The 11630-nt window shown below is 40.1% G+C and overlaps 2 protein-coding genes across 4 annotated transcripts; one reads left to right on the forward strand and one right to left on the reverse strand.

Annotated features, from left to right (window-relative positions):
- Positions 1-3486: 3486 nt before the first annotated feature.
- LOC122659388 lies at positions 3487-4496 on the forward strand. Its single transcript, XM_043854499.1, has 2 exons — positions 3487-4272; positions 4458-4496. Exons 1-2 carry the CDS (start codon positions 3487-3489, stop codon positions 4494-4496), a joined length of 825 nt encoding a protein of 274 aa, XP_043710434.1.
- Positions 4497-4612: 116 nt separating this feature from the next.
- On the reverse strand, positions 4613-7135 carry LOC122657613 (glycine-rich RNA-binding protein 2, mitochondrial-like). 3 transcript variants are annotated; one of them, XM_043852366.1, is made up of 5 exons: positions 7077-7135; positions 5553-5714; positions 5392-5460; positions 5036-5139; positions 4613-4927 (listed from the first exon to the last, which is right to left on the reverse strand). In XM_043852366.1, the coding sequence occupies exons 2-5, from the start codon at positions 5683-5685 to the stop codon at positions 4784-4786; spliced, it is 450 nt and encodes a 149-aa protein (XP_043708301.1). In that variant the 5' UTR covers positions 5686-5714; positions 7077-7135; the 3' UTR covers positions 4613-4783. The 3 variants fall into 3 exon arrangements, with proteins under 3 accessions (XP_043708301.1, XP_043708302.1, XP_043708303.1); XM_043852367.1 differs by having other exon boundaries at positions 5553-5708; positions 7077-7132; XM_043852368.1 differs by having other exon boundaries at positions 5553-5724; positions 7077-7108.
- Between the last annotated feature and the right edge of the window lie 4495 nt (positions 7136-11630).

Genomic DNA, 11630 nt, shown 5'->3' on the forward strand with positions numbered 1-11630 from the left:
TGTTGACTCTAACAGTTGTTCTTATTAAATCAGATTTGCCCTCATATGCTTTCCTGTATGACTCAATGATTTAGTCCTAGTGTATTCACCTAGAGATGGCGATTTGTATCCACAAAGACTCATTAAATTCTTAGATTTAATTTTCTGACTTCTTTGGGATGAATACAAATGACAATAACTAAAAAGATGTGTTAAAATGGTCTCCTTTCCCACCTTATGGAAAAAGAGAACCAACATATCCAGCTCCCCTTGGTCAGAGGAAAATAAATATTAATTAGAGATGCCATTTTTATAAGACGAAAGTTTTTATTTAGGCATCAATGGGTATAAATGCCGGCCAAATCGAAATGACCATAAACCCCATATATTTGACTCACCATCATCCGAAGGAAAAAATGGCCGTCCCCAAGAACCTATCACTTTTTGGATGCTTTGACATTACTTTGGACGTTACTTCCTCAGATTTCCATATAATTGATACCCAAAATGGTTCTTCTTTCTTTATGACTGCTGTTTATGGTGCCCCTATTAAGAATAGAAGGCAAGAGGTTCGGATCGTATTACCCAAATTGGGAATGGAAGACACACGGATTGGTTATGTCATGGAGACTTCAACTCTTTTTTGGCCTGGCATGAGAAGGAGGGAGGTAACCGGACTGGTCAAAGAGATATTGAGAGCTTCAAAAACATGATCAATATCTGTGCTTTAGAGGACATTGGCTCACATGGGCCCTGCTTCACTTGGAACAATAAAAGGAAGGGTGCTTCTAAGATTAGGATCAAGTTGGATAGAGCCCTAGCTAATGATGCTTGGAGAACGTCCTACCCAGATGCGGCGGTTTTTGTTAAATCTGCGATTAATTCGGACCATGCTCCCCTTGTTATTGACCTTGTGGGGGGTCACTTCAAAGGAAAACGCCCTTTCCGGTTTGAATCTGCATGGTTCCGCCGTCCTAATTGTGAGCAAACAGCTAGAATTGCCTGGGCGTCTCCTTTATCTGCAGGTACTCCTTCTCCTTTGCACCAGAAGATGAATGGGGTGCAGCCGGTTTTTAGAAGATGGAATCGCAAAGTGTTCGGGCACATACAGACTAAGATTAGAGACTTGAATCTGGCCATCTCTAAGCTGCAGGAGGGTCCCCCCACGGATGATTATTAGGAACAGGAGGATGCGCTCACTTCCTTGCTCAATGAAGAACTGGAAAGGGAGGAGGAGCTTTGGCGTCAGAAGTCGAGGGTGATGTGGCTTCAACAAGGTGACCGCAATACCAGATTTTTTCATATGACTACCATTCAACATCGAAGTCAAAACAGAATTTTGAAGCTCAAGGCATCTGATGGTAGCTGGATCCAGGAGGAGGGAGAGATCTATAAAACTATGGTCGGCTTCTACCAGGAGATCTTCAAGTTCGAGGGCTTAGATTCGGTTGCATTGAATCAGGTTCTCTCCACCATCCAGCCACAGGTTAATGATGGTATGAATTCTCTTCTTTGTGCCATTCCTCCTGTGGATGAGATCCGTTTGGCCTTATTTGCTATGGCTCCCTTGAAAGCCCTTGGTCCAGATGGGCTGCCTCCGGCTTTCTTCCAAAAATATTGGGATTTTACACACCCTGAACTGTTCTCTTTTGTTTACAATTTCTTTGATTCTGGTATGTTGCCTCAGGATTGTAATGATACTTTACTCTGCATGGTTCCAAAAAACTCTAACCCAACTAGTGCAGATCATTACAGGCCCTTTAGTTTATGTCCTGTGGTTATTAAAGTCATCACTAAGATCATGACTATGAGGTTAAAAGGGGTTCTCGATCAGCTGATGGCTCCTACTCAGTCTGCATTCATCCCAAACCGATCCATTTTTGATAATGTCTTCATGGCCCACGAACTTTTCAACTATATAAACCAGAAGAAGAAGGGCAAGCAGAAGCTTCTGGCTTTGAAGTTAGACATGAAGAAGGCTTATGACCGGGTTGAATGGGAATTCCTGGAGAAGGTTCTTCTGAGGTTTGGCTTTTGCAATCGGTGGGTTTCTATGGTGCTCTCTTGCTTGAGAACGGTGTCCTACAGTTTGATGATTAATGGTGCGATCAGAGGGAAAGTGACACCCACTAGGGGCATCCGTCAGGGTGACCCACTCTCTCTGGCTCTGTTTTTTCTTTGCTCCCAGGCTTTAAGTGCTATTATAGCACTCTCAGAACGGCAGGGTTTGATTAAAGGGATTCGGGTAAAAAATAGGACAAAGCCAATGACACACCTCCTCTTTGTAGACGATTGTTTACTTTTCTCAGAGATGAAGCTTCAAGAAGTCTTTAATTTGAAGGACTGTGTTGACCTCTACTGCAAAGCAAGTGGGCAATCCATTAATTATAAAAAATCCACTGTGTCTTTTAGTCCAAAAGTTGTGGGGAGATTTAGAAGGTGGTTCTCTCGGATTCTGAAGGTTTCTTATACTAAAGGTCCCTCTAGATATCTGGGGCTGCCCTTGGACTTTGGTGTATCCAAAGTTGCTCTCTTCCAAGACCTAGCAGATAAGGTGGGTCGCCACTTTTCGGGATGGAAAAATAGGCTTTTATCTCATGCGGGGAAGGAGGTTATGATTAAGTCTGTGGCCCTATCAATGGAGAATTATTCCAACTCTCACTTCAGACTCCCTGCCTCACATCATGATCAAATTCGGAAAAAGGCTGCAAATTTCTTTTGGGGGGATGCGACTAAGAATCAAAAAATTCATTGGGTTGCTTGGCGGCGTATGTGCAGATCTAAGGAGAAAGGGGGCTTAGGATTCCGTGATCCAGCCTTACAAAATAAAGCACTTCTTTCGAGGATGGCCGGAGGCTTTGGAGTGAGCCAGATTCGTTGTGGGGCAGATTCATTAAAGCAGTGTACTTTCCACAGGGTGATTTCCTCTCTACGAAATTGGGATCCAAACCCTCCTGGGCTTGGAGGAGCCTTCTTGAAGGTCGAGAAGTCTTGAAGGATGGGTTGATGTGGAAGATTGGGGGAGGTGAGTCCATTCGGATTTGGTCGGATAACTGGGTACCATCGTTGCCAAATTTTCGGTTACAATACCCCTCAGCCGAAGCCAATCCTCCTCAAGTAGTTGCGGAACTTATTGACCCTCAAAGCAGAATTTGGAAGGAGGAGATCCTGTCTAAGTTCTTTCACCCTAGTGATAGTGAAGCAATAAGGAGGATCCATCTGAGCCTATTCCCTAGGGATGATTGCTTGGTGAGGGGAGCTACGAAGAACGGCCGATTCTCGGTCAAGAGCGCTTATCACCTCCTTTCCCACCAATGGGCAGCAAAGGAAGCTTCAAAGCCTTCGACAACCAAGGTTCAAGACTGGGAGGTTATTCCAGCGTCGATTTGGAAATCTATTTGGTCGAGCCACACCCCCCCTAAGTTACGTTCTTTTCTCTGGAGAGCTTGCGCGGGAGGCCTGGCGACCGCAACAGCACTACATCAGCGCCAAGTTCCAGTTGATACCATGTGTCGTCGGTGTGGGATGCATGAGGAAACCATCGAGCATATCCTCCTCCATTGTACCTTTGCTCATGCTGTTTGGTTCGATTGCAACTTGAACTCTTTAACTGCGCCTAATCCTAACTTTAAGCTATTTCAATTCTTGCTTAATTGGAAAGGGCTCTCGTCTCAGAGCAAGAGGGTTTTCAAGGAAATAACAACAAGGTGTTACTACGTTCTTTGGTACCTGTGGGCTTCTAGGAACGATTTGCTCTTTAATGGAAAAGTTTGGTCAAGGGAGGAGGTGATCCAGGCTGTCCATAAAGCTTGTTCGACGTTTTTGGAGGGCTGTAGCGCTTCTGAGTCTCATATTTCTTATAGCGGGGTGGATCCAGCTTTGGCGCAGGGTTCTTCATTCCCTCCCCCTCCAAGCTCGTACAAACTTAATTGCGATGCTTCCTTTGATCCAAGTTCAGAGCGAAGTGGAGTGGGGTTTCTTATCCGTGATCATTTGGGCAGTTGTTGTATTGCAGTCTCAAACCCGGTGACTTTTGGAGACATCTTGGTGGGAGAGGCAACGGCAATTAGGGAGGGGCTTCTAGAAGCCATATCTGAAGGAACACTCTCTGTTGTGGTTGAGGGCAACAACCTCTCTATTATCTCTTACCTCACTAAGCCTTTGAAAGCCCCTGACATTAGGGTGCTACCAATTCTGGAGGATATCAGGCATATTGCCTCTTATTTGGAAAATTGTAATTTTTCTTATATTTCAAGGACTGTTAACTCCATAGCAGATTGCCTTGCCAAGAGGGTACTATCCGTTTCGGGAAGGATGGTTTGGCCCAACTCCGATCCCTGCTTGACTAAGGTTGTTGATTCAATCAGTAGGAGTGTCTCCCATTCTTCGCAATACATTTTCTTCCAACCCAAAAAAAAAAAAAAAAAAAGAAATTGCCACAAGACTAATATAATTGTCGTAAATATATTTTTATGCAGCAGTTCAAAAATCCTAATAAGAACCAACTGCAGGTGTAAGAACAAAACTTTTCTTACTTGAGAGTATAAGAAATACAAGTAAACTATTCTAGTACAAACCAACCCCCCCCACCCCCCCCCCCCCCCAAAAAAAAAAAAAATGTATCACAACCAGAAAAATAACAGGTCTGCAAGCTTGTAATTATAAACTTAGTATAATCCAAATGCAGTTCATCCAATCGAAGAAAGAAGCACAAACAGCCATCCAAAAGAAAAACCCAAACCTATCAAAAGACCAAAATGGCAGCCAAAGCTGCCATACTACAGAGCATCAGACTGATGAATTCTTAGAATCCATCAGCCCCTCCAGCAGCACCACCATCATCAAAACGTCTATTCCCACCATAACCACCACCAAAGCGACCACCAAAACCACCACCACTGGGTCTATCATTAGCAAAACTTACACGAATGTTCCGTCCATTTAGTTCCTGCCAAAATAGTCACTTGAAATAAGCCATTTCGTTGCTGGGTAGGCAAATCTCTCTATTGGAAGGTGCAAGTAAATCTATTAATAACTGTTCCTTTCTCATACAAACCTGACCATCCATGGATAGTGCTGAGTTGGCAGATTCACTGTCAGCAAAGTTGATAAATCCAAATCCCCTTGACCTCCCAGTCTCTCTGTCCAAAATAACTCTTGCTGCATTATAACACCCAGTAAGAATGAATACATCTCTGCCCTGATGTCCTATTCTCACCAAGATGTAATTTTCTAACTCTGAAGGTTAAATTTCACCATAAACCTACTGGTTACTCAAATTTTGAAGCAGAAAAAAAATTTCAAAGAATATAGCAAAACCATTCAAGTTCTAGTCAGCATGTATGTTATTTTTTGTACTGCAATTCTCAACTTATTTGACATGTAACCGACACTAAAACAGATATAATTCACCTTCGGTGACATCACCAAAGCTGGCAAATGCTTCTTTGAGAGATTGGTCATCAGTTCCAAAAGAAAGACCTAACAAAAAATGAACCACAATCAATATCCTATCGCGTTGATCTACATTACATATACATTCAACAAAAAAACATGAACTTTAATATACATACCTCCAATGAAGAGCTTTGTGGAAACAAACCGAACAGCGTTCAGCATAGATGTCACCGGAAGCTGCCCATTTGATGTAACAGTTTGTGACATGCTCTGCCTGAGAATACTCGCAAATCTACTAGACATCGCCATTTTGATTAACTTGACTTTTTAAAACCGGTCTTCACAAGGCTGTAACAAGAAGAAAGTATTTAACATCTTCAAACACCAACAATGTTAGAAGGCCCTAGAATAGCAACATCTTCCAATATACAAGACAAATAAATTGACATGTATCATCTCTCTGAGTTTAAAACCAACTTCCAACAAAAGCCTTTCAAGCAACTTTCCTAGGTAGCGCAATTGTGTACCATCACATCCAACCTCAATATGTTGATCCATATTTGTTTCCATGGAACTAATATCTTAGAATCCTCTACATGTATTAGCATGTTCAGAGATTATCATGTTCGCCGATAATATGTCCTCAAGGAATTAAAGTATGTGACAAGAATAACCTACTGCAATCAAAATATCTGGAATTCCTAAAACCCCAAGCATGGATAAGAAGAAAATAAGCAAAATGACTCAGTTTTGACCCATTAATATGCAGAGAGAGAAGCTGCTGGATTATTAAGTCTCAAGAAGGTTCCCCATATAAGCTACTGCTATCCTTAATCAAAAACCAATTCAAACCATGCCGAAGCAGGACTTAGACATCCCAACAGTATATTCAACACAAAAAAAAAAGGAAGCAGGGGAGGGAACAAAAAGAATATTCCAAACTCACTGGCACAGCATGAATCCTGTTCCGTCTTTCTACTCCTAGGAAATAATGACACAGTGGAATCACAATGCACATGTGCAGTATTAAATCCAGTTTCAAAACTCCTATGTAATAATAAACATAGAGAAACAAATCCATACTACCAGGAAATAAAAGAGAAACATATCCAAGCATATTTTTATTTCGTATTTATTTTCTAATCCTTCCAGAACCAAAGAAATCTATAACCCAACAAAAAATGGGGGCATGCATGAAACAATGTATACTCTCATACAGGACCAAATCCACCACCCAAAATACAGAGAGGGAAGGGGGCTGTTGAAGTTACAGTACAAGGGAAGTTCATAACTACCAAATCATCTGATGGACATTTTTACATACATTACGCATACAATTGTCCACTCACTCAAATCTGTAGAACCCTAATAAAATCATGATCAGATGTCGAAAGTTCACTCGATTAAAGACACAAGATCAAACGTTGATCAAACAATCTAACTATCCAAGAAGAGACTTAAATTTTTGGGAGCTCCACGAGGATAACATTTATATCTAATTCAGGAAGAACAAACAAAAAACGAAGCTAAGTCAAACTAAAATACAAACAACAGAGAGATAACATATGACTTTCAAAATCATAGAAGGAGCTCAAGGAATCAAATTTTGGGCACAAGAACAGGGCAACTAAGTCAAACTAAACACAAACGACAGAGAGATAACAAATACAAATATGAAGAGCATACACAAAATGGATTACCTCTGAAACTTGGACCGCCGAATGGAAGAAGGGAGAGGGATTTGGGGCTTTAGAACAAGAGGAGAAATGAAAAAATGCGGCTAGGGTTTAAGCAGTCTCCCCCTCTCCCGACTCAGTTACAACTTACAATCAGTTACCTTCCTCCTTTTTAAGGTTTCTACACCCCCATTGGTCCCTGCGCACGGGGCCAATGGGAGCACATTCGGCGGCATCATTATGTACCGCCACATTCAATATTTCTCAGTGATTTTTTTTACCTTTTTTTATCCCTTCTTAAAACAATTTTTTTTTAGAATGAATCTTTCTTTAAAATAATAGAAAGGCCTTAAGGCCCCATTTGTTTAGAGAAGACTTAGATGAGATGGGAGATTTACGATCAAAAAATGTTGATGTAGTATTTCAAAATCTCACTCCAATCTTGTTTAGTTATATTGGAATGGTGAACTTGCAAAAGGTTAGGGAATATCATTATTAAATATTTTGTCTCCTAATGTGGTACTTCAAAATCCCACCTATATATTACTGTTCATGGGTAAAGTAACTTTACCTCAACATTTTTACCCCAAGAAAACCCCATCAACATGTGGATCCCATCTTTCCAACAATCCCACCCAACCTTCCCCTCTAAACAAATGGGCCGACGAAAAAGGCACATGAAAAGCGAAATGAGTGCCCCTGACTACACCACATGAAATGAAGAATCTCACCCCTATTGGATGTCCCCACATGCAATCTCATTGGCCCCGTCTTGGTGTAGGGGCCACACAGTCTGACGATGATCCCCCTTCCAATAATAAATAAAAGGCATTTCGTGTCAAATGAATTGCAATAGAACAATTATGTACATAGGAGGACAATGCCTTTTTTCCATTAAAATATTTCATTTGAGAGGATGTAGAAAACCTAGTAGCTCAGAGAACCCTTGCCCTAATTACCCAAAAGGAAGATCTTAACTATAACTTTAAACACCCAATCAGACCAAGCAGCATTAGCATGACAATTGTTATATTGAATATGGATGCCATAATTAGTTAATGAACGAAAAACTTTGGATTTGTTTATATTGTAGATTTTAATTGACAATTGTTTTATTTCTAAAATTTATTTAAAACAATAATAATAAAAAGATTTTCAAAATAAATTTGTTATGAGAGATTTTTAAAATAATTTAAAAATAGTTTAACATTAATAATTGTCATTGTCCATATGAAATGATAGGATTTAGCCTCGTTGAAAAAAGAAGTGAGTTATACTAAAAGGACAAAAAACATTACAATTACAATTTATTTTTCACCAACTTTGGTTACTACAAGATTTTTCCTATAGAATTTTATGAAAATTTTGATTTTATTTATCGTCAAAATTACCGGTTATCCTACCAATATTTCATTTATCCAAATTACTTAAGATAAAAATGTTCATATGCTCTAAACATATACGGCAGCCCCTCACCTGTGTTGATTTTTTAACATTTTTTTGCCCCCACCCATCACTTTGGTGACCTAGGGTTGGACTGGTGTTTTAAAAAACTTGGCCTAGCCTGGTCTAAATTTCAAAAAAATAAATATTAAATAAATAAAAGAAAAAAAACATTGCCTGATGGTGTTCCCCTACGCCCACACACAAGGCAGTGAAATGACCATCGCATCCCTCCTGTTGGATGCTCTTGCACCCCCCCCTCTTCCAGCCCAGGGCTACGCGACCAGATAGCAAACCCTTCCCCATAAATAAAATAAGAAAGCTATTAAGTAATAATAAGATAGTGTTGTAGCAATTAGTTCCTTTTATCTAAGTAGGTGGTTTCAAGTACAAATATTTTGACCTGCATTTGAACTTCTGATTATAAATTGGGTGGGGGTGCCAGGCTATGTGGCCCCTGCACCAGTGCGAGGCCAATGAAAACTGGACTTGGCTCCTGTCCAGCACTCTGTCCGGGCTGCACATGCAGCGCCGGACAGAGTGAGGTGTGAAAAGACTGCCTCACCCCTGCCCGAGCGCCTTGCCCGAGCAGGGGTGAGGCGGTCTTTTCATGCCTCACTCTGTCCGGTGCTGCACATGCAGCCCAAGCAGGGTGCTGGACAGAATCTTTTTGAAATGAAAACTTGCTCAAGACATCCAACAAGGGTGAGATTTTCATTTCACAAAGGGCGAGGCAGTCATTTGGGTTCTTCCTGTTTCTAGATGCAGCCTAATAGACTTCTTTTTCTCTTTTTAATTATAGGAACCTTCGATCCAAATTGACTATTTTTAACACGATATTCTTAATGAACGTGTTATGCTTTGTTAGAACATGACTCGAAATTGCATTTAATAAAAGTTCTACCCAAAAAAAAAAAAGAAATTGCATTCAAAAGATAAAATATGAAGAAAATTTTGATGGGTCGATTTTGGGGTGGGAGGATAAAAATGGCATATCATTTTTATATAGTCATAAAAATGATTTAAAGACATGTTAGTTATTTGGAAAATTATCACCTACTGTACGGTTCTCTAGTGCCTCTAATAAGAGGGGGGATATTGGGCAGGGGGTAAGGTGATCATTTCAACCCCCTATGAGAGGAATTGTAGGAATCGTACCGGACAGGAAACCGTAGGAGATAAAGATCCAGGTATTTCTCTCCCTAACATGTTCATTTTTTTTTTGGTAAAGATCCCTAACATGTTCATTTAAAGAAACATTTTGTATAAGTGTGGATAGACTTTAATCAATATGAGTTAAGTTATATAACAAGAGTTGGTTTAGTAAAGTATGATAAAGTAACAAATAATATAATAAAATATTAGAATTGGTGATAATAAAATATGATGCAAATAAATGCAAAAATCAAATTCAAAGTTAATTGGTCAACCTCTTTTTTTTTTGTAAGAATTGGTCCACCTCATATGGTAAAAGGTTAGGTATACGCATCCCTCTGACATCCTTGATATTGATAAGGCCATTGTGATTCCTCCTTAAGAATTATATTTTGAAGTTGTTAAAGAAGAAAGATGGTCGAAAATTTTATAATTGGAGTGAAACCACATGGAACCCCCAAAAATCCCTCATGTTTGCTTTAATTACCATGACTGGTTGATCCACTCTGGTTTGTCTGGGTTGACCAGTGTTGCTGTCTGCCTTGTTTTGGGCCTGAATTTAGTTAAAACTTAAAACTAAGGGACCCTAGGACTCTAACATTATTCAAACCCTATTTAACATACACTAATGATTCAACTAACATAGGTTATAACCCTGTGTGCGATGAATCGTATCAAAGTCCAACCGGGATCCGTCAATCAGAAGAACAACCAAGTTCTAGCCAAGGTAAGTGGGAATATGTCATTCATGTAGGTGTAACAATACGGATATGATTGTTATAGTATTTAAATATGTTATATTAATTCTTTATTCTTCTTATTGATATGGAGTATGAATAGAAAACTTATGAGATACAATGTTATGCTTGGAGATGCATGTTATTGATATTGTTAGCTTAGATGTCGTAGTTGACTTGGAAATGAGGAGTATGGTAGCCCGTAGTATGGGATGCGGTGGACACCACTCAACTCATACGATGCCATATAGAAACATGTGGTTAGGATTAACACAACCCTATGCTACGGCCCTTACTAACAGGGGTGTAGGTGTTGGGTATTTATAGCTCCCTAATCTCCAAGGAATTGTCTTCTGCCTAGGTTAGGGTAGACTATGCTTATTAGGGGTCTGCCAATGGATGGTGTGTGACGCCATGACCTACATGGGTCCCAATGCAATAATTGAGGTTGCAACCGAAGTGATGAAGTGAAGAAGCGAAGGTTGTTACCCGAGTTGTTGCAGTAGCATCAACCTAGTGGCTTAGATTGTGATGTTAGGTGGACTAGAGAATAAAATATGATATCATGCACATAGGGACATTATGTTGCATCTGCATGCATGCCTTATTGTTCACTCATTGGACTCAGTGGAGCTCATTCCTATGGAAATTTCTTTTTAGATCATATTGCAAGTGGATGTGTGTATGACTGGGAGGGTTATTTCGAGGTGGAGGGTGATGGTTATCGTGACCATCTTGGTGTGGACTCCGAGGGAGGTGATCCCTCTTATGCTGGTGATCATAGTGTCTCTTCAAAATGAGCCCAGAGTGATGGACTTTATTTCTTTTTTATGTGTAGAAATTCTTTTTAAGTAGATAGGTTCTACTAACCCCCTTTCTTTTGTAAAGCTTACCCCGGGTTCTTTTGTAAGTATAACCCAATTGTAAATATGTAAAGCTTTAACCATGTTATGGGAACTTAGTACAACAAAAATAAATGTGGAAACAAACTTGTAATTATATGTGCACTCTGTATATTTTTCTTTCATTACCTTTGTGATTGTGTGGTTTGTGAGGTATATATACTGCTTCTAGATCCTGGCGGTTTAGTGGATGATGTAAGGCATCCAGGTGTTAGGATCCATTTCGCCATGCGTGATGGATGTTTCCACGAGGCTTCACGTATGTTCTGCTGATGGAGGTTGGTCATCCGCGATCCTCGATGGAGAGAAATGGGCTTATGTCAATTATCAGGGGAAGGGGG

Source organism: Telopea speciosissima, chromosome 4 (genome assembly GCF_018873765.1).
Source record: "Telopea speciosissima isolate NSW1024214 ecotype Mountain lineage chromosome 4, Tspe_v1, whole genome shotgun sequence".
Classification (NCBI taxonomy): domain Eukaryota; kingdom Viridiplantae; phylum Streptophyta; class Magnoliopsida; order Proteales; family Proteaceae; genus Telopea; species Telopea speciosissima.

Bases quoted from the DNA above. Each gene is read 5' to 3' on its own strand.
- LOC122659388 (XM_043854499.1), top strand. From the start codon at position 3,487: ATGTGTCGTCGGTGTGGGATGCATGAGGAAACCATCGAGCATATCCTC. The intron at 4,273-4,457 runs GTACTATCCGTT...ATTTTTATGCAG, and splicing joins CAGATTGCCTTGCCAAGAGG to CAGTTCAAAAATCCTAATAA.
- LOC122657613 (XM_043852366.1), bottom strand. From the start codon at position 5,685: ATGGCGATGTCTAGTAGATTTGCGAGTATTCTCAGGCAGAGCATGTCA. The intron at 5,140-5,391 runs GTGAATTATATC...GTTATAATGCAG, and splicing joins CTTTGGTGATGTCACCGAAG to CAAGAGTTATTTTGGACAGA. The intron at 4,928-5,035 runs GTTTGTATGAGA...CTATTTTGGCAG, and splicing joins CACTATCCATGGATGGTCAG to GAACTAAATGGACGGAACAT.